The sequence below is a fragment of the Equus quagga genome, chromosome 21 (assembly GCF_021613505.1).
Source record: "Equus quagga isolate Etosha38 chromosome 21, UCLA_HA_Equagga_1.0, whole genome shotgun sequence".
Taxonomy (NCBI): Eukaryota; Metazoa; Chordata; class Mammalia; order Perissodactyla; family Equidae; genus Equus; species Equus quagga.
Genome location: NC_060287.1, coordinates 34,869,786 through 34,893,353, shown reverse-complemented (window position 1 = coordinate 34,893,353; position 23,568 = coordinate 34,869,786). Strand labels below are relative to the sequence as shown.

Below are 23,568 nucleotides of genomic sequence, written 5' to 3'. Positions count from 1 at the left end.
TGCCTCCTGTCATCTCTGGTTGTTCATGCTGTTCCCAAGCACAATCCTCGTGTGGCCCTGAACTGTGCAGATGTCCTCCTCCCCTGGGCTTTGAGAATATGTGACTAATAAACGACTGCCAATCCCATCTATCCACTGTCAGGTGTTGTGTATCAACCAGCCCCATAACCGTAAAGAGGGAATCACTCCCGCACCAATGATGTGAACAGGAGGTGACCATAACACCACCACCAAGCACCATGCAAGCTGCATAAACTGTGTGCTATTCAATGGGGTGGGAAGGAGGAATGGAGAAGAAGTCTCTACCTAGTGACCTGGCCCCACGTGGTCGGACGTCACTGAAGACACCTTCACCATAGGAGGCTCAGAAAAAAATCCATAGCCAAGCCCTATTTCTCTACCCACCTCCCTTTGATAAATTTATCTGTCTCCAACTTATTTTATTTGTCTTCTCAGCAGTCTAAAGGAGGATATTCTGGGAGCGTGGGTTGCATCAGCTTCTTTATACCATGAAGAACAAGGAGAATGTGGCTAAAGCTGCAATTCTCTCACGTCAAAGGTGTTTTTATTAAGTGCAACTGTTAAATATGTTACTGTACCTCTTCCGTTGCTGTCTCTGCCTCTTCTTCCTTAGTTCCAAAGTAAAAATTAAAGAAAAAATATAAATTCACATAAATATTAAGTTGAATCTAAAAATTAAGTGAACTATAATAAATGCATGTTCATCAAAATGAAATACATTATTTATCGATAAAATATATGTATAGCAAAGATACGATAACTCAGCAATGCCTACTTATTTCATGCATTATATCTCAAGCTCTTGGAATATTATGAGATTAAGACATTTTTCCATCACTCATATGCCTGAGACAATAAAATTATTTAATACTACTGCTTAATTCTATGTTTAATTCTTTCTCTATATCTAAAGCATATTGCAGATCTATAGAGAGATCCAGTAAAATTCAGACCATATATGTAAGCAGTTAGAAAACTGGAACAAAACTCTATCTTTTCTACCTTTATGTCCTTATAAGTATGCCTTTCTTTCAGCTTTGAACCTATTAATAAAAGTAGATCAAAAACTTTCCTCCATCAGAACAAAATGATGACATTTCTGAACCATGTATTATTTAAACACAGATTTACGGTTAAAGAGAGAAACTTGCAAGGTAAGAGAGGGTGAGACCATCGCAGGCTCAAACAGGTCTCCACTCGGCCAACCCACTGGAATTTCTATTTCCTCAGATCAAAGAAACAGAACTAGACTATATCTCCTAAAAATGCAAGGAAATAGGAGCTTTTCCATCCCTTCCCAAAATGGCCCTAAGATAAAGCTTTCTGGGAGCAGAGTACCACAACTGCTTTAATGAAGTGGAGAGATGCAGTTCTAAAGAGCAGGCCCTAAAACTTCCGAAGGCCTTGCAACTCAGGCAGTGAGCTCGTGGCATCTTGGACTGCGGGCATGGAGAGCAATCTTGCAGCTGAGTATATGCTATCACCCAGTCCCTTCTTTGGACAGACGAGGACACCAAGACCACAAAGTTAAGCAATTGGCCAAAAGTCACAGGAGAAGTAAGCAACACAGTCAGGACTTGCTTCAAGGCTCCTGGTTCCTAATTGAGTATCCTTCCTACTCCACCATGCTGCCTCTCAAGATTAGTAACAGAAAAGGCAAAATCATGGAAGGCCAGTGATAGAGGACCCACCACACTGCCGCATTCCCTGGCCCAGCCTCCTGTTCTTGGCCAGTTCCAGAACAATACTCTCAGATCTCTGAGGTTGGCATAGAAAACGCAGAACATGAAAGTCTGATCCAGCTGGTCAAGGCTGAGTCAGCCCAAGAGGTTCTCCCAGCAACGAGAATCTCCAGACTAATCCTTACATTAAACACCACTGGCAACACACCAAGTTTTAGTGCTAAAACAATGTCCAGGAAAAGAGAGTCCTGCACTTGTTGCAAGATTCAGCAGTTGGTTTCTCAGCGAAGTGTTGACTGTACCTCTTTAATATTGCCTAATTCTGCTCATGCCTTGTCCCTCCCCTGCCATGACCACCACCTTCTTTCATCAGGGTTATGTTACCTCTAGTATTCCTCATCTCCAACTTGTTCCCCACATTGTAGCCAGAGATAGTGTTCTAAAAGACAAGAAACCATCCCATGCTACCCTTGTGTTTAAAAACTTCCATCCTTTCAAGATTAATCCATAATCCTTAGAATGGCTGAAAGGTCATCACAATCTGGCCTCTGTTTGCCTCTCTAGCCTCAACAGTCTTTATTTCAGCCATATGGATCACATGCAATTTTTGCACATTAGCCACACCTTCCAGGACACTGCTTAAAATACTGTTTTCAAGGAAGACTTTCCTGACTCATCAGGCTGAGTTAGGGGACCCCCTTATCTGCTCCCATAATCATCATTTACTTACTTGTCTCCCTGACTAGTCTGTGTACTCCCTGGGGCACAACCTGTGTTTTATTCATTTTTGGATCTCCAGGACCTAGCCACTGTCTGGAACCAAGGTGTAAGCTCAAAACATGTGTTAAGTGACTGGATAAATGAACATACAAAATCTGATATTAACTCTTGGATATCAAAAAACATTAATTTTCTTCTTATCCACTTGAGATCAAATTAAAATTCACAATACGCAACATAGAACTATCAACTACATAGAGTTTCACATTTTCTTGATCCAATTATTTGTATTAACTGTATTCAGCTGAAACAAATGCATTAACAAGATATACACTATAAAAAACGGGGTTATCCTTAGAGCTAGCCTGGAGGGCAGTAGTGGGTTTTACAGAAATAAGTGCCAGTCTCAACTTTTACAGGTTAGCTAGCAGCAATTACCAAGGGACCTAGGACTCTTTATCAATATCTGAACTGACCTGAATTTCTTGAAAGAGACGTTAAAGAGAGAAAGTAATTGCTCAGAGAACTTATAAGCCTCAAATGGTCAAGTAAGCTTTGAAGAACCTTGGATATTACCATCACCAGCTCTACTAGCTCCCTGAGGGAGCAGGGACTTTGCCATTTTCATTGCTCCACCCTCAGTCTCTGGACTTCTGCCTGGCATGTGGCAGCACTCAATCTGTCAATAAAATGTTCAGTGAATGCATTTATGTATCCTACTCCTGCCTCAAGTCCCTCTTAGGAGGAGGTGGGATATATTAAGTAAGCAAGAACTTAAACTTTCATCCTTGGCTCACAGAATTATAAAGTATCAGAATTAGGCAGATCTTTAAAAGTCATCTACAAGTAATGTCAGCATCATGGTGGAGTGAGAGCTTCCCTTTGTCTCTCCCCTCTAAATCACAGCCAAACAGGCATCCACTGACCAAGAGAGGATTCCCTACATGGCACAACAGGATGCCTAAGAGATCCAGGCAGTTATATATCTGATGATGGGTGGACTGGACCCCGAGGAAGCAGTGGAACTAGGGAAGCAGCCCCCTCCCTCACCCCTGGTGGCAGCAATCCAGGATGCAGATCCTCCTGTAGCAGCCCATGAGACTGAGTGGAGGTGAGGGCAGCCCAATCCCACGCACCTGAACACCAGCAGGGTGGTAGCAGCCACACATGTACATACACCCAAGAGGTGGCAATAGCTTGCACACAAATGCCCAAGTGGTGGTAGCAACTGGGGACAGGCCCATGCTCACACAAACATGCCCAGGGCAGCAGTAGTGGTCAGCAGCAGCCCTGTGCATGTGTTCACAAAAACACCCCAGGGCAGTGGCCCCACATGCAGGTGGATGCCTGAGGGGTAGTGGCAGCAGCACAGTGGCAGGCCCACCCCATGATGGTTAGTAGGGCAGCAGCAAAGGGAGTAGCAAGACCCACACAACTGTGAGCAGACAGGGCAGGAGCACCCAGCCCCCAGTACAGGCACCTCTGACACTAACTCCACTGGCAGTGAGGGCTGCATACAAGTCCCCAGGTCCCCAGGCCCCCACCGGTGACAGCGGCACTTGTGAACCCAGTACCCCCAGCAACAGTGCAACCAGCACCCACAGACAACAGGAACAGCAACACAGGTGGTGCATGGGACAACAGCATCCGAGTCCATGGAGAGTCAGTGGAGGAACATGAGAGCCAGGTGACCAGAATAAAAGTAACCAAAGCCATACGCAAACAAGAGAAGGTGATTACTACCAGAAATGCGCCAGCAGAGGATCAATTCATCAAACACTGTGAAGAACTACAGTAACACTGCAGAACAGAAGGAAAATGACAACTCTCCAGAAACCAAACCAGAAGTCACAGAAGATTACAATCTAAATGATAGAGAATGCAAAATAGCTGTCACAAAGAAACTCAACAGGTTACAAGAAAACTCAGGAAAACAGTTCAATGAGCTCAGGAATAAAATTAATGAGTAGAAGGAATATTTCACCAAAGAGATTGAAGCTCTAAAAAAAAAAAAGAAAGAAATTCTGGAGATGAAGAATATAATCAATGAGATCAAAAAAATAATGTAGAAAGCATAAAAAATAGAGCAGACCTTATGGAGGAGAGAATTAGTGACCTCAAAGACAGAAATAAAGAAATGATTCAGGTGAAGGAGAGAGAACTAAATTTTTTTTTAATAAAGAAACTCTTTGAGAAATATATGACTCAATTAGGAAAAGTAACATAAGGATTATAGGTATCCCCGTGGGAGAAGTGAGGGAGAAAGGAGCAGAGAGCTTATTCCAAGAAATAATAGCTCAGAACTTCTCAAACCTGGGAAAGGAACTAGACATACAAATACATGAAGCTAATAGAACTCCTAATTACATCAATGCAAAAAGTTCTCCAAGGCATATAATATTAAAACTATCAAAATTCAATGACAAAGAAAAAATATTAAGAGTAGCAAGATGGAAGAAAATAAGCTACAAAGGAACCCCCATCAGGCTTTCAGCAGCTTTCCCAGCAGAAACCTTACAGGCTGGGAGAGAGTGGAATGGTATATTCAAAATACTGAAAGACAAAAACTACCAGCTGAAAATATTCTATCCAGCAAAATTACTCTTCAGATATGACAGAGAAATAAAAGCTTTCCCAAACAAACAAAAGCCAAGGAAATTGCCACTAGACCTGCCCTACAAGAAATGTTGAAGGGTGCCCTCCTACCCAAAACCAAAAAGCAAAGATTTACAGAGCTTTGAGCAAAGAGACAAAGAGACAGACAAAATCAGAAAATCACAGCTCTATATCAGAATAGGTTAGCAAACACTTAATTATAATGGAAAGGATAAAGGGAAGGAAAGCATCAAAAATAACTATAAACACTTCGATTTGGTCACAAACTCACAACACAAATAAGAATAATTTGTGACAACAAAAACATAGAGGAGGAAAAGGAAAAGGATGGAGCCTGCATAGGCTAACATGATAAGAGGCTACCAGAAAAAGGACTATCTTATCTATGAGATCTTTTATACAAACCTCATAGTAACCACAAAACAGAAAATCAGAACAGAGTCACAAATCATAAATAAAGAGAAAACTGAGAAAACCTCACAGAAATGGCAAACAGAAATACATGGAAAAAGAAACAACAGAAATATAGAACAACCAGAAAACAAGAGATAAAGCAGGGGTACTAAGCCCTCATATATGAAGAATCACTCTGAAGGTAAATGGATTGAACTCACCCATCAAAAGATACAGAATGGCTGGATGGATTAAAAAACAAGATCCAACAACATGTTGCCTCCAGGAAATACATCTCAGCTCTAAAGACAAACATAGGCTCAGAGTGAAGGGATGTAAGATAATACTCCAAGCAAAAGAAAGCAAGTGTAGCCATATTTACATCAGACAAAGCAGACTTCAAGATAAAAAAGATAATAAGAGACAAAGATGTGCACTATATAATGATAAAAGGGACATTCCACCAAGAAGACATAACACTTATTAATACAGATGCAACTAACACAGGAGCACCAAAGTATATGAGGCAACTATTAACAGACCTAAGGGAGAAACTGACACCAATACAATAATAGTAGGGGACCTAAACACCCCCCTTACAACACTGGATAGATCATCCAGACAGAAAGTTAACTAGGAAACAGTGACCTTAAATGAAACACTAGAGAAGATGGATTTAATAGATATATAGAGCATTCCATCCAAAAACAGCAGAATATACATGATTCACAAGTGCACATGGAACATTCTCAAAGATAGACCAAATGTTGGGAAACACAGCAAGCTTCAATAAACTTAAGAAGACTTAAATCATATCAAGCATCTTTTCCAACCACAATGCTATGAAACTAGAAATCAGCTACAAGAAAAAAGCTGGGAGAGTCACAAATATGTGGAGACTAAACAACACACTACTGAACAAACATCGGAACAATGAAGAAATCAAAAAAAGATACCTGGAGACAAATGAAAATGGGAACACAACATACCAACTCATGGGATGCAGCAAAAGAAGTACTAAGAGGGAAATTTATAGCAATACAGCAATATAGCAATACAGGTCTACCTCAACAAACACGAAAAATCTCAAAGTAATCTTAAACTACACCTAACAGAACTAGAAAAAGAAGAACAAAGCCCAAAGTCAGTAGAAGGAGGGAAGTAATAAAAATCAGAGGAGAAAAAAATGAAATAGAGACTGAAAAAACAATAGAAAGGATCAATGAAACTAAGAGCTGGTTCTTTGAGAAGATAAATAAAATTGACAAACCCTTAGCCAGACTCACTAAGAAAAAAAGAGCGAAGACTCAAATAAATAAAATTAAAAATGAAAGAGGAGAAATTATAACAGATACCACAGAAATGCAAAGGATTATAAGAGACTACTATGAAAAGCTATATGCCAACAAATTGGATAACCTAGAAGAATTGGATAAATTCTTAGAATCTTACAACCTCCCAAAAGTGAATCAAGAAGAAATAGAGAATTTGAAGAGACCAATCACAAGTAAGGAGACTGAAACAGTAATCAAAAACTTCCCAAAAAACAAAAGTCCAGGACCACACAGTTTCTCTGGTGAATTCTATTACACTTTTAAAGATTTAATACCTATCCTTCTCAAACTGTTCCAAGATATTGAGAGGACAGGACGCTTCCTAACTCATTCTATGAAGCCAACATTACCCTGATACCAAAACCAGACAAAGACAACACAAAAAAGGAAAACTATAGGCCGATATCACTGATGAACATAGACGCAAAAATTCCCAACAAAATACTAGTAAATAGAACACAACAATACATTAAAAGAATCTTACACCATGATCAAGTGGAATTTATTCCAGGGACACAGGGATAATTCAACATCCACAAATCAATCAGTGTGATACATCACAAAATGAGGAATAAAAATCACGTGATCATCTCAACAGATGTAGAGAAAGCATTTGACAAGATCCAACATCCATTTATGATAAAAAAAAAACTCACAATAAAATAGGGATAGAAGGAAATTACCTCAACATAATAAAGGCCATATGTGACAAACCCACAGCTAGTATCATACTTAACAGTGAAAAGCTGAAAGCTATTCCTCTGACAACAGGAACAAGACAAGGGTGCCCACTCCTGCCACTCTTATTCAACATAGTACTGGAAGTTTTAGCCAGAGAAAGTAGGCAAGAAAAAGAAATAAAAGCATCCAAATTGGAAACAAAGAAGTAAAACTCACTGTTTGCAGATGACATGATTGCATATACAGAAAACCCTAAAGAATCCACCAGAAAACTATTAGAAATAACCAGCAACTACAGCAAAGCTGCAGAGTACAAAATCAACACAAAAATCAGTTGCATTTCTATACACTAAAAATGAACTAGTGGAAAGATAAGTTAAGAATACAATCCCATTGACAATCACAACAAAAAGAATAAAATACCAAGGAATAAATTTAACCACGGAGGTAAAAGACCCATACAATGAAAGCTATAAGACATTATTGAAAGAAATCGAAGAAGACATAAAGAAGTGAAAAGATATTCCATGAATAAGGATTGGCAGGACAAACATTGTTAAAATGTCCATACTACCTAAAGCAATCTACAGATTCAATGCAATCCTAGTCAGAATCCCAGTGACGTTCTTCACAGAAACAGAGCAAAGAGTCCAAAATTTATATGGAACAACAAAAGATCCTGAATAGCCAAAGCAATCCTGAGAAAAAAGAACAAAGCTGGAGGTATGGTAATCCCTGACTTCAAAATATACTACAAAGCTGTAGTAATCAAAACAGCATGGTACTAGCAGAAAAACAGACACACAGATCAATGGAACAGAATCAAAAGCCCAGAAATAAAATCACACACCTACGGACAGCTAATCTTCAACAAAGGAGCCAAGAACATACCATGGAGAAAGGAAAGTCTCTTCAATAAATAATGTTGGGAAAACTGGACAGCCACAAACAAAAGAATGAAAGTAGACCATTATCTTACACAATACCCAAAAATTAACTCAAAGTGGATTAAAGACTTGAATGTAGGACCTGAAACCATCAAACTCCTAAAGGAAAATGTAGGTAGTACACTCTTTGACATCAGTCTTAGCAGTATCTTTTTGAATACCTTGTCTACTCAAGAAAGAGAAACAAAAGAAAAAATAAACAAATAGGACTACATCAGACTAAAAAGCTCCTGCAAGGAAAGGAAATCATCAACAAAATGAAAAGACAACCCACCAACTCGGAGAAAATATTTGCAAATCATATACTTGACAAAGGGTTAATTTCCAAAATATATAAAGAACTCACACAACTCAACAACAACAAAAAATCAAACAACCCAATCAAAAAATGGGCGGAGGGTATGAACAGATATTTTTCCAAAGAAGATATACAGATGGCCAACAGGCACATGAAAAGATGTTCAACATCACTGATTACTAGGGAAATACAAACCAAAACTACAACGAGATAGCCCCTCACACCCGTCAGAATAGCTATAATTAACAAGACAAGAAATAACAAACGTTGGAGAGGATGTGGAGAAAAGGGAACCCTCATACACTGCTGGTGGGAATGCAAACTAGTGCAGCCACTAAAGAAAACAGGACGGAGACTTCTCAAAAAATTAAAAGTAGAAATGCCATATGATCCAGCTATCACACTACTGGATATTTATCCAAAGAACTTGAAATCAATGATCCAGAGATTTATGCATCCCTATATTCATTGCAGCATTGTTCACAATAGACATGCAAGCAACCCAAGTGCCCATCAATGGATGAATGCATAAAGAAGATGTGGTACATATACACAATGGAATACTACTCAGCCATGAAAAATACAAAATTGTGCCATTTGCAACAACATACATGGATGGAACTTGAGGGTATTATGCTAAGCAAAGTAAGCCAGACTGAGAAAGGCAAACACTGCATGATTTCACTCATATGTGGAAGATAAACAAACACGTGGATAAGGAGAACAGATTAATGGTTACCAGAGGGGAAGGGGTTGGGGGGAGGGTGAAAGGGGTAAAGGGGCACAAAGGCATGGTGACGGATAAAAACTAGACTATGGTGGTGAGCACAATGCGGTCTATACAGAAACTGATATGTAATAATGTACACCTGAAATTTACACAATGTTATAAACCAATATGACCTCAACAAAATAATTTTTTTAAAAAGTCATCTACACACAATGCTTAAATTGACTTTTACGGTTGGCAAACCATTATATTGGCAAAAGGTTTTTTTTTAAGATAATTATAATTACATGGTCAAGTAAGCCAAACTCTTGCAAGATCTTAAGACAGTGTCGGAACCATTGACTTGACGAAGCTACAACTGAAAATCATGTTACCTTGCTGTTCTTCTAAGAAAGTTAGTCAAGGGAAGCCTCCGAAGTGGGAAGTCTTAGAACCTTCACCAGCAGCTGTTTTTGTTGGGGACTTGGCCAGGAAGCAGGCTGCTGACGTGGCTCACGGCCAGGACTAAGGACAGGTGTCGGCCGTGGTGAGTGTGAGGCAGTGGGGAGTTAGGACAGGTGTCTGGTATGGAAGGAAGCCGAGGGCCAGCCCAGAGTGACCTGAGGAAGGCAGCTGGCCTCAGAATGGCTGGAGATCAGGGGCCAGAGCAGAGCTGTCTAGACGTTCAAGCACTACCAGGACCCAGGCCCAGACTCGCCAGCTCCTCGAGGACCTAAAGCAACGTCTGCCTCTTGAGAAAGCAACTCTCCTCAAGACGGATTTTGGAGGAAGCCAAGGGGGGTGGTTTACAGACGGTAAGCACGTAGTCGAGATCTGAAAAGATTCTGGAGAGGACCACTGAGTTGGCAAAAAATACACCTTAAAATAACTTTACCTCGATGAAAACCAACACAAGGATGAATAGGATGTGTTTCCAGCATTTCATAAAGTTCTCATGATGTCCCCAGTCTGCAGTTCCTTTCTTAGAGTGTGCCCAGAAGCTGAGGTGACCTCCTGCTTTCCTCCTTTACTCCTCAGGTACCATTCACAAGCCTCCTCTCTCCTCCTCAGCATCTCATCCCCCCTGGGTCATCAGAGAAGGGGACCATGAAGTCCCTTCTCTACAGGCGGTCTGAAGCAACAGGTAGGATCTTAGGCATGAATTAATGGTCTTTTCAGCATTCACCATCCTGCGTCCCGAGTGCTACCCCAAGCTGTCAGCAAGCAGGTGACGTACATCTTGACATCTTGTGCTTAAGAACCCTGGGGGCTTCGGGAGGCAGTCAGGGCAAGTCCATGTCATTAGAGGAGAGAACTCTGTCTCCATTCCTGATTTTTTTTAATCAAAATAATATTCTTAGATATATATTTCTCCCCGTTAAAATGGCATCGTGTGAGTGTTTACAAGTGTGTAGAGTGAACACGTGCAGTAGTTGAGATCAGATGAGCAAGCCCATGACTTAGACACTTAGCTGGTTTATCATGAGGTTTAACACTGCCAGCTGCTGGGGGCACTTGGTACCAGTGCACACTTGAAAATTGTTCTGAACACACAAATGAATGGCTCTTAACACACAATCGAAAGATTTAAAAAACACTGAATAAACACTGTATAAACACTGAATAAAGTAATAAAGTAAACACTGAATAAAGTCTGTAGTCTGCTCAACAGAGAGGCACCAGTGCCATATTCCTGGTTTTGATGCTGTACTGCAGCTAAGATGTCACCACTAGGGGAAGCCAGATGAAGGACACACAGGACTCTGAACTATGTCCCTGGAAGGCCATAATTATTTCAGAATAAAAGTTTAGAATATGTTTGTATTCCTTGTCATAAATAGTGTGGCTGAATACCAGGATACGAATTCATTTTTTTGTCCTCCCTACTACACAAAACTGGGGAGAGAGAGCAGAGCTACCATCCCTCCCCACACTCCAAGAAGACAGCTACATATTTGTGCCGGTTCTCCACCCCTAGGGAAGAAATTCTAGGCCTTGCTTTTCAAAACCCAGGGCTAACAGAGGCAACGAAGCTGGATGGTCCCTGGAAAAAGGGCTTGGAGCTTAGGGCTTGGAGTTGAGGAGATGGGAGCAGCCAGACTGAAGAGAGAACGGGCCCGAAGAAGCCAGGGACCACGGGGGCATTCAGGCAGCAGGGGCCCTCTGCACCGGGCAGCGGCTGTCTGCCGTCAGAGCCCTGGTCGCTGTGAGAGGCACAGCCACGTCCACCCAGGGCAGAGGATCTGACCCACGCGGAGGGACCAGTGCTTGATGGCTCCATCAGGCAGCAGAAAAGCCACGTCATGACATGCTCATGGCAAAGAACCAGAGCTCCCTCCCCTTCCAGTCCTCAGTGAAGACTCTGCGGGCACTCAAAGTCCCTAGGGAGGAGAGGGTCTGCGAAACACTGCTCACATTGCATTTCCCGCCAGCCAGGAGGTGGAGGCAGGAAGCAGACATAATGACGTCCACAGAAACAAAGGAAGCTGGCATGCCTTGCCCACGAGTCTTAGGAGCCAAATCTAGGCCCACTGAGACCACATTCTCCACACCCCTCTCGGCATGTGGGCTAAGGGGGGACGCTCAGGGGGCAGCGCTCTTTCCACACAGCGGGCTGGGAGGAGCAGAAAGCAAGGACCCAGAAGTCTCCTCAAGACCGCCTCCAACAGAGCCGGAGTTCTTGTCGTAAAGCTGTGGGTTTAGCTGAATTGTCAAATCTAGAAGAGCCTACTAGGATGTGTCTACTACTTTGAAAATCAGTGTTAAAAAGGTGAAACGCAGGGATCCAATTAGCCTTTCTGTTTACTCCAATTAAGCCCACCGAAGCCTGGGTGCCTGCGGGTAGAGAGGTGATGACAAGTGGCTGAGCCAGCAGTCCTATATCAACCTTTAAAAACAAACCCTAAAACTGTATCAGCAAACAGGTGGTCCTTCCAGCAAGGATTCTCAATATCAGATCGTCTTTGTCTCCTTTTTAAATTTCAGTCAATTTTCCTATATATTCAATCTCAACGCTAAGCATGTTATTATGCGATTTTCAACCTCGTTTACTGACAAATTGTGGCTTTTTTTCTTTTCCTTTTTCTTTTTTTGAGGAAGATTAGCCCTGAGCTAACATCTGTCACCAATCTTCCTCTTCTTGCTGAGGAAGACTGGTCCTGAGCTAACATCCGTTCCCATCTTCCTCTACTTTTTACATGTGGGACGCCTGCCACAGCATGGCTTGACACGCGGTGCGTAGGTCCACACTCAAGATCTGAACTGGCGAACCCCGGGCCACCAAAGTGGAACATAAACTTAACCACTACACCACCGGGCCAGCCCCTTTATTAATTTTTTAAGTGAATTAAAGTAAGTCAAAGAGCACGTATCCCTTGTCAAATGGGAAAAAGTCAGAATTCGCCTTTATGTAGAATAAATATTATTAAAGAGTTGAAAAGTGAGTTTGATAATTAATGTTAACAATATAGTCATCTAAAATAAAAATGTCTTTTACTTAGTCATTTATTCATCACAGCCCATGCAAAAATCACAAAAATGGTTTTCGTAAATTCCTATCAAGATGCACAGGATTATAATCTACTTTGGAAAGGGCTCATAATGTTAAAATATCGTAACAAGGAGAAGCCCAGGCTGGCTGGCTTATCACGTCATTGAACTAACCCGGCCCACCGGCTGAGAAGCTGGAGCAAACCTTGCCCTTGCTGTGGGAGGCAGGGTCTGGTTATAACACTGCTCCCTTCCTCTAAGTCTCATGGGTCTTACCTGTGTCTCTCCATCTTAAAAGAAGCAAATTGAATTTCAAAGTACAAATCAATAACACTGTAAAACTGCATTAGGCGATTCACGCAAAGTTTAAATTACAAAAACACAGATTTTTGTTTTAATTTCAAGATCATGAAACTGTCACTCTATTTAATTTAACATTTATTGTTTCTGAATTATACAGGCTGCTGTGAAGCCCCATCTAACTTCGAGGTCAAGATTGAAGATTTCATCTTTCTTCAAAACAATAAAAACTTCAGAGTCTTAAATTATCAACATTTTGAAATAGCAGTCTTCAAATAGGAGGGAATTTACTGCCCTGGCATCTCAGAAATTTAAATTCCCTAAGATAAAGACAAATTGATGCCCACTCCACACGCCTCATTTTCCCTAGCGTGGTTGTCACGCTCAGCACCCTTCCTAGTCACATTCCATCTACTCAGAATGAGGCTCCTGTCTGAAAAGCTGTCCGCACCTCTCCTGGAATCAATGAGTAGGTAAAAACACAAACCATCAGGGTTTGGTAGACAGTCTTTGCTACAGCTGGTCCAGTGCAGCAGCCCACTGGCACGCTCCTAAGAGGAGCCTCAGCCCCACGCCAGCAACCCCTCCGGTTCAGGTTCCCTCTGCACCGGAGTCTCCCCCTTACCTGGATTCCCAGCCACATTTTTAGAATTCCTTGATTAAGTGGCCCACCTGGTCCCCCATTATCTCAGCTTGGTGCTTCTAGAAACCACAGTGTCCTTCCCCTGACATACTCCCCCATCCTTTATCCTGTGGCTCTTTAATCGGAACCCCTTTAGAATTAGATGGCAGGCCTTGGATCAGCTGGGACCTGTGATTCCCCCAACTGGATTTTAATTTTGTGTCGGTTTTCCCTTCCAAGGGCCCCTTTCTATCCTCAGCTCCTGTTGGCTCCCCACAAAACACCCCACCCCCTTAGTTCTGTGTCCCCACTGGGTAGTGCTCGTGGTGTGTGTATGCTGGGAGTCCATCATCACCCATGATCAAGGAAGAAGGTCCTCGTTTTATAAAGAACTTGAACCTAAGCTAACCCTAACAACTCAGCTACAAATTCTTAAAGCCTTGTCTAGCCTGTCCCTCCCGGCCTGGGTTCAGGGTCCTTCCTCTGGCTTCCTTTTAGCCCTTTACGCACCTCAACCACAGCAGTTAACATGTTAAATGAAAATTGCCTGCTTCCTCCCTGGCTAAGCCCTCAGCTCATTCCTTTCATGCTCACTCTTATGTACCCAGAATGATTCCTGGCACCTGGTAGAAGTTCAATAAATGTTTGGTGAGCAGAATTGAATCCAGTGAAATGACAGTGAAAAAAGCAAACACTCACATTTTTCTCCTGGGATTCAGCAAGGTTGCCTGCATCTTCATTGTCCTCTTTTTGTGCCTCATTTTCTCCACTTTCTTCAGCCTTCTCTGTTCCCTGGTCATAAAGGAAACCCACAGCATCACTAACCTTAGATAAGCTTCCAAGAAAACACCAGACCACACGTACTGTGGTTTTCTTATTTAGATACACAGAATATAAATGGAGCAAACGTGGACCTCCTATTTATTAGATCATTATCCACTAGAGGATAGGATCGCCACCTCTCAAGATTGCTGATTCAATCTCTTGGTGTAAGTCAATAGATCTGACTCACATGCATGATGGAATAGTAAACTCCCTAATCAGGAGTTTCAACTCACCCATTTAAGGCTTATGAACTCCAAAAGATTCAATATTTAGGTAGTGTTTGTTTTCTATTGCTTTCGGAGAGAGGCTTTATAATTTTAGAGTTTAAAAAAGATGGTTGGATGGATGGATGAATGATGGATGAATGATGAACGGATGATGGATGGATGATGGACGGATGATGGACGGATGGATGGATGATGGATGGATGAATGATGGGCGGATGATGGACGGATGGATGGATGGATGGATGATGGATGGATGAAAGATAGATAGATAGATAGATAGATAGAAACGGTAGACCAACAGGCAGACAAATAGATATAGAAAGATGAGAACCAAGTAGACATTCTGAGAAACCTGGTCTGTGGGAAGATGGTTCGACATACCAACTCTTACCTCTGTGGTGCCCTGCGCCTCTCCCACTACGTCGCCATTGGGAAGGGAAGATGCTTCCTCGGGTGATTTTTTCACCTGCATCATATAAATTGAGAATGTTTGAGAATTTTCTTGAGAATAACAGCTTGAATGTCAACATCTTTGAACTATTCAAATTATGTTTGTCTTCATTCCTCATCTTAGCTTCACAGCAACACTGTAATCTAAGTAAGTAGGACACTCGCTACCACTCACACGCTAGTGACAAGAACATAAAGGCAGCAAAGGTCACACAGCCAGTTAGGGGCAGGGCTAGGTCCACACCTCCTACTTTATGCTTTTTTTCCCTTACCCAGTGGTTCCAAGTCTTTTAAAATATTAGATTATTTTTCTCAACACACACACAAAAAATTGTAACTATGTGAGGTGATGTAACTAAACTTCTTGTGGCAATCATTTCACAGTATATACATATATCAAATCATTATGTTGTACCCTTTACACTAATACAATGCTAAATGTCAATTATATCTCAACAAAACTGGAAAAATAGGTTGTTTTTATTAAAAAGGCACTTCAGAATCGTGGGAACAAATTAACCCATATACGCACCCTCCAGTCCCATGCTCCTATGATAATCAACATTAAAAATCTGATACATACCTAACTCTATCCTAATACATTCATAGAGGCTATTTTGGGGGGGTTGGTTCTAATTTTTGTTCTATTTTTGTGTTTTTTTAAAACAGAAATGGGACCATACTATGAACAATTTGATTTTTTTAGCTTATTATATCATGGACATTTGTCCAGGTTAATTCGTATGGTTCTACCACATTCTTTTTAAAATTGCTTAATATTAAAAATATAATAATTTATTCAAATATTTCCCAGTTGATGGTTGTTCAGAAAGTTTACACGTTTATGCCTTTACAAACAACACTCTGCTAAACTTAATAAAATGGTGGGGGTTTTTTGGTTTGGGGGAGTTTTTTTGAGGAAGATTAGCCCTGAGCTAACATCTGCTACCAATCCTCCTCTTTTTGCTGAGGAAGACTGGCCCTGAGCTAACATCCGTGCCCATTTTCCTCTACTTTATATGTGGGATGCCTGCCACAGCCTGGCTTGACAAGCAGTGCCATGTCCACACCCGGATCCGAACCAGTGAACCCCGGGCCGCCGAGGCAGAACATGCGCACTTAACCGCTGCGCCACCGGGCCGGCCCCGGTGGGGTTTTTTAACTATATTTCTTTCCAAAAAAAGAAATCATGGCGATTCATATTCCCATAGTAATATGTGAATGTCCTCTTTTCCTTTATCATCATCGCAAATGATGATGATTGCTTTTTAATCTTTGTCAATCTGTTGGGGAGAAAATGTAATTTTCTTTTTGTTTTCATTTACATTTTCCTAATTACTGAAAAGGAAGAGCACGTTTTTCACGAGTTTTAGCCACTTACATTTCTTGTTCAGATAACTGCCTTCCTGTGTTTTGCCCATTTTTACTTAAGTTGTTTGTCTTTTATTATCAATTTTTTTATTAGTATAAATTTTTAGAGGTTCTCTATATATAGAAATATGAGCCCTTTGTCAGATTATAAATTTTTTCCAGTCTATCATTTTTTACAAATTTTTTTGTATTTCTTTTCAGTTTTTAGCCTTTTATACAAATAAATTTATCTAACTTGAATTCTCTGAAATGTAGTTCTATTATTTTACATTCGTTATTAACAGCTAGAGCTCTAATGCCTCTGGAACTTAATTTAGCATATAATGTAAAGTACATCTCTCTTCCCTTTCAAATAGATGGCAAATTATGCCTGAACTATTTATAAACCCTCATTTTCCAACTGAATTAAGATGTCATTTTTCTCATTTACTAAGTTCTATATATAATTGGATCTGTTAATACACTACTTTATACATCAATATATAAACATATTCGTGGATGTATTTATCAGTTCTCAAGCCAATATACTGCTTGTATCATCATCTCTTTTAACATGAATTTTAATATTCAGAAAGGCAACTTGCTACACAAAGTCTTCTTCAAAATTTTCTTGGCTCTTCTCAGACATTTATTATTCCAATAAATGTCAAGATCATTTTTTTCTAGTGTCAAAAATTTTTAAATAGACTTTTGATTGAAATAGCACTAAATCTATCTGTTTAGAAAATGTTCACTTCTTACTGTTAAATCATCCTATCCAGGAACATCATTGGTCTATGACTTTAGTATTTACTAGCATCCTTCAGAATAAAATTAAGTTAGGTTCTTCATAATATGAAGCCAAATATGTGTCTTGATAAATTTACTTGTAAACATTCCTAGATTTTTATCACTATTGTGAGTGAGATTTTTTTTACATTTTAACTTCCTACTTGTTATTGGTGATATAAATGAAAGTTACTAATTTTTGTATATTTTTCTTTTATCCAGAAATTTAATAAACTATCTTATTAATTCTAATGAATTTTATTGGGGTTTCTAGAGATTTCTAGGCATACAATTACATGATACAAAAATAAAGATAATTTTCAAATTTTTTTGTGCTCTTATAAATAACATATGGCTCAATCTTTGCTAAAATCTGATTTCACTGACAAATCCAATTCCAGCATAGCCAAGTAATCTTCTATTGAAATCACCCTCCAACAGAAAATGACTATAAACTCTGGACTAAATTTTTTTAAATAAAAATTAAAAAAAAGAAAAGGAAAAACAAGAGGAGAATAAACCAAAGCAAGAAGATTCAAGAGGGAGTTAACACTTAAAAGATGAGAATGATTTGCACACCCACGTTCATAGCAGCATTATTCACAATAGCCCTGCCTCCCCACCCAGCTCACACTCACTGCTCTGCCCAGGGACAGGCGCCTCTGCTGACCGCTGACCGCTGCCTGGACTCAGGGCAGCATGGAGGTGGAGTGAGAGGGTTCCATTTGCCAGGCGGCTCCAAATCAATGCCCAGGGCCCCTTCTGCAGCGGAATGTGCCACCTGGGGGCGTGGAGGGCCCTTAAACCACTCCCACCTTCGGCAGGTGGCAGGGCCTTGGTTTCCTTCTTCAAACCAACGCCTTTGGTGTTCCAGCTTTCAGAGATTCTTCCATAGTGTCTGGTCCTCGCACAGCACCCTCTCTGGTTTTCCTGCGCAGTCGCAAGACCAGGGGCCAGAGGGGGAGGCTGCAGCAGCATCTTCACCTGAAGGCCCTCCGGTGTCTCCTTAATGACTAGTTCTCTCCGATCTGGTCTTTGTTCTTTCTAGAACTCCTATTACTCACATATTAGGTCTCCTGTATCTGATGTCCAGATTCTTGGCTTTCCCTCGTGATTTCTATTTCTCTGTGTTTTATTTTGTGTTTGATGTTTGTCCCCTGTGGATCTTCCTGACCCACAATGCGGGCCATGACAGTGTCCTTTCTCTCTCTTGCTCATCTTGCAGTTTTAAAGTAGGAAATTCCAGAATGTCTGTTTCCGCCCCAAATTCACGTCCTTTACGGTTCCCGTCAAATGTTTCTCCAAATCTCCCTCTGCTTCTTCCCTTTGTGCTCCCTCATTGGAAGGCACCAGAATCGTGTGTTCAGTGTGCTCTTCCTCCTCCAGGTTACAGGGAAACGCTGCCCTTATTGAAATATTTTTGCCTTCACTCAAAATTGCTTTCAACAGGAATTCACTAATCATATCAGAAAAGGAATATCAAAGCTTTTAATCACACGTCATTTGGGGCCCAAAGTTGTGTTACTCGGATGTATCATCTGTGCCTCATTCCTCAGACTCGGATGCATTCTACGGGCAGATCCATCCTCCACTGAAGACGCCACCATGGCCTCAACAGAGGGATCTGAAGCCTCTTTTGAGCAACGTTGGTCTCGCTGTTGGGAATGTTAGAGTGTTGTGAGGCGGCCGCCACGGGGACAGGGCTCACCGGGACATTCAAACTCTGACCCTGAATAGTCAGTCACACCCCAAGAGCGTCCTGTAAATGCAAGGCTTTGACATTCTCACCACTGTACCTATGGCTACCAGTTAGGGGAAAATCTAATTACATGGATAACAGGATATTTCCCACTGGTATCTTAGTAATATTCCCCTGACTAAAATAATGTATAAAAGACACTGACTCTAGCGTTTCTTTGCCTGGTATTTGACGACAATGGTATAGGTCAGCAATCATAGCTTCAGTTATATCTTTACATGTTAACTTGGTCAAATCTTTGCTTCATTAATTTCAATCTAGCACGTTCTAGGACAGCAGTTTTCAGTCAGAGATTCTCATCACCTCTCGTATCATTTTACTAATATACAGATATCTAGGATCTACTTCAGACATCCTGAATCTCATTTACTTGATTATTCTTGATATAGTCCTACCATATATGGTAAGAAGATGCTTGGCATTTGTGGTATATTGCATGGTACGTATGCTTAGTATATTCATGGCATATTATGGGTGATTATTATATCAAGATTTTTTCCCCTGTTCATCCATTTTATAGAAAAGATATAATGTTTGCTGTCTTCTTTAAAAATAGGCTTAGTGATTACATTTGTAGATATTTTGTCTAAAACTTTCTTGGATTGACTTTATTATTATCTTTTGCATGCCACGGAAACAACCAAATTTTCCTGTCAGGTGCATTATTCTGGGTATAATTCTCATCAATTCTTTCACCTTTGAAAATAATTGGTAAAAGATTAATCACAGTCACTTTAGGTCTTTTGTCACCCACAGATATTTTTCTTAGCTTGTTTTACTTTGACACTTTCCTGAAAACTTTTGCAACCAGCTACAGGCCAGAATGCTTCATCTTCCACATAGAAGGACCCAGAGCCCCAAAGAAAAGGATTATATGCCGGGTGCTTTTGGGTCTAGGCTTCTGATGGCATCACTTAAGGAACTTTGAGACTATACCAGTGGACTGAGCCAGGATTCCAGAACTCTAGTTGAGAAGTAGCTGGGTTCATCAGACTGCTAACCCCAGATCCAATGGAACAGGAATTAACTACATAGGACTGAATGAATCGATGAGGGGTAATTGTCATTTTTGTTTGGAATATTGTTGATGTTATTTTAATGTCCTATTTTCTGGATATAGAAAGAAGCCCTCTGTCTTTCCTCTTAAGCTTTTTATAAATCATGACCATGTAGTAGACTCTGCTTTTGTACGTTGAAATGAAACATTTGTAAATGATCTCTCTGCCGAACCCCTCCAGAGTTTGAAAATTCTTCTCAAATCTTTTTACATTCCATGGCAATATCATCATTTGCCTAGGTTCAATAAGAATCCATGTTTCTTGTTACCAGGGCATAACTGGAACTGGTTATGTAACCAAGGCCTTGCCTGGAGTGCGGTATTAAGAATGAGGCTCATTTACTCAGACACAACCAGACGCTTTTAAAGAACTAAGGTTGACATTATGGAGCCACCGCTTACTCACAAAGCCCTCTTGGGAAAACTGGCTCGATATTGCCTGCCTAAGACAAGAAAAATTGTCTAACACCAGTAATACTGCTCATGATGCTTAATACCATTTTATAAGCATACATTTCTACGTAATTGTCGAGTGTGTATTTTTAGCTTGAGCAAGATTAATTTCCTTGCTGACACGTCGCCACAATGTTGTTTACTAGAAAATGACACTGTGACAAATAATATCATTTCCATAAATCATCAAGTGTCTTCCCAAAGGATACTTGAAGGACTTTCTCCATGTACAGACGTGTAAACACCCATAAACCCAAGCAATGCTGACAACACGAAGGTTCTAGCACAGACTGTGCCGCTCATTAGTGCAGTATCTTTATGCAAATCGAGTAAACCCCTTGGGCTTCAAGTTCCTCCTCTGGGAAGAGAAGACTCTGGACTGGTAGGCCTCTTAGGTCTCTAGGCCATGTTTTATAATTCCACGGCCATCCTGTTCTTCCACTTAGTTAAAGAGTATGTCACGCAGTATGACAGCACCTAAGCACGAATCAGGACGCAAGCTAAAAACTGAGAGTACACATTTTTTTAATGAGATAAGATGACACACAGCAGAGGCTGAAAAAATAGATTTACACATATGAGTATGGATACATCGCAAAACATAACGCTGTTTGTTACAAAGCAAGTTGCAGAACATTCTAAAAAACAGGATACCAATTAGGCGTTAAAAATACAAAACAACACATGTATTGCTTGTGGAGGGAAGATAAAATAGGAATTTAACTAAATATCCCAGAAAGTAAAAAAAAAAGACAAAAACATGGAAAATGAGAGAGAAGAGATAAGAAAATTGGAGAATTAGTCTAGGAGGCCCAACATTCAAATAAGAGAAATTCCAAAAAGGACAAAGAAAAGAAAACAGAAACTAATGAAAAATGAATGACCACAGAAATAGTACCCCCAACACTTTGCAGAACTGAAGGACATGACTTTCCAGATTAAAAGAGCCCAGCAAGTGCCCAGCACAAATAATGAAGAAAAGACCTACCCCAAGCACCTCATCATACAACTTCAAAACAAAAGATAGGATCCTAAAATCTCCCAGAAATGAGAAAACCAAAAACAGGCACAAACAAAGGATCAGGAGACAGATTGACATCAATTCTCTCAACAGCAACTCTGGAAGCCAGAAAGAACTCAGAGTAGCGCCTTCCTGGTTCCAAGGCGAAATAACATCCAACCTGGAATTCTGCACCCAAAAAAAACTGGAAAAGAAAGGTTCAACGTTCACGGTTAAGGCAGGGCCTACCGCTTTTTGTAATAATCCTTGTAGGACTATTCGACCTTTACAATAGTATGTACATATTAACTTAGTATTCAAAAAACTGTCTTTTCATAGATAAATGAAAGTACACATTGGGTTACAAAGATGCACTTAAGATAGACATTCCTCACACCACAGTCTCTCTTCATAGCACAAGAAAGTCAGAAACAAAATTTTAAAATAGAATCTGATGGTGCTAAAATCAAGGAGATTAAACATGCTCGTTGCTGGTTCAGGGAGGCTGGTCAGCCACGGTGCGGCAGGATAAATGTTATGATCTCACTGAAGAGCAATTTGGTGGCACATTTCAATCCCATAAAAATACTCATGCACTTTTATCTCACTAAAAACGCTACTGGGGATGCATCTTAAGGAAATATTCCAAAAGAAAATGCTATTTAGTGGCAACACTCACTGCAGAGTTATATACAATAAAAAAAACTGTCAGCAACAAATGTTCAAAAATACAGTAAAACTTATGACACGCCAATTTGATAGAATATTATACGAACTATTTCAGTGGCCCTTATGAGACTGTAACAGCATAAACAAGTTTATGATACAATAAGTAAAAATAAAAAATAAAGGAATGACAAGTCAATTAGGATACATCAATTTAAAGAGTATTAGACACAATTTTAAATGATCATTATGGAGACTACAGCCACACGAAAAAAAATCATAATGTTACAAGAAAAGGAATTAAAAAATAATAAAGAACATTGCCAAGGGAAGAAATGAAGAAAAGACGATTCCTGGGATTTGCCGTGAATTTTTCTACTCCCCCTCTCTCCATTCTGTTTATTGTGACTCTTGCTGGAGAGGGTAGCTCTAAGAAGCTGACCCATGAAAGATTAAAGGAAAACTCTCATTTCAAAGCTTTGCCAGATTATTGTTGACCAGGGATAGGAAAATCCCATTTGTTCTGAAAACCCCTGCTGAGTCTATAGTTGTAAAACTAGACTCCACCCTCCCACCATCCGCTGGTCTAGGGTCTGGGAAGAGGGGATTGAGAAGTAGTAGGAATGTGGGAGATGTCTACTGAGAGAGAACTTGGATTCAGAAGAGAGGGGAGAATTGTCTAGAGGGTGGGGAGGAGCAAGAAAGCTGGGAACTGGCAGCAAGGAGGGAGTGCAGGGGCTCTGCCCCATCTCCAGGGGCGGGGAATGAGTAAGCACTTTTAGGACGCCTGACACCTCCTCTTCTTGGGGAAATTCCCCGGAGATAACTGACTCTACATGAGCCTTGCTTCTCACCACCAGTTTTCCTTCGACCTCTCCCGCCTGGCTTCTGGCTCCACCCCTCCTCAGAAACTATTTGTCATGGCCACCAATGACCTCCACGTTGTCCAAGCCACGGGTCACTCTTTTATTCTCACCTGACGCAATCTCTCAACAGTGTTGGACACAACCAACCTCACCCTCTTCTGTGAAAAATACCTCTCTGAGGCAGCTTTCACACCACACGCTCCTGGTCCCCTCCTGCCTCAGAGACTCTCCATCTTAGCCTCCCCGGCCGGCCTCTCCTCATCCCCTATCCAGCTCTAAGCTTGGAGAACCCCCCAGCACGACCCTCTCTCATT

General features: G+C 40.8%; 1 protein-coding gene across 1 annotated transcript in view; it reads right to left on the bottom strand.

The window, feature by feature from the left end:
- The window catches only part of LOC124231412 (SH3 domain-binding glutamic acid-rich protein-like), a 49,288-nt gene that overhangs the window by 8,143 nt on the left and 17,577 nt on the right, over window positions 1-23,568 (bottom strand). Inside the window, exons 4-6 of the mRNA XM_046648213.1 lie at window positions 15,256-15,330; window positions 14,512-14,604; window positions 600-629 (exon numbers count right to left, since the gene is read on the bottom strand). Of these exons, the coding sequence (XP_046504169.1) occupies window positions 600-629; window positions 14,512-14,604; window positions 15,256-15,330 (198 nt within the window). The remainder of the gene's footprint in view (window positions 1-599; window positions 630-14,511; window positions 14,605-15,255; window positions 15,331-23,568) is intronic.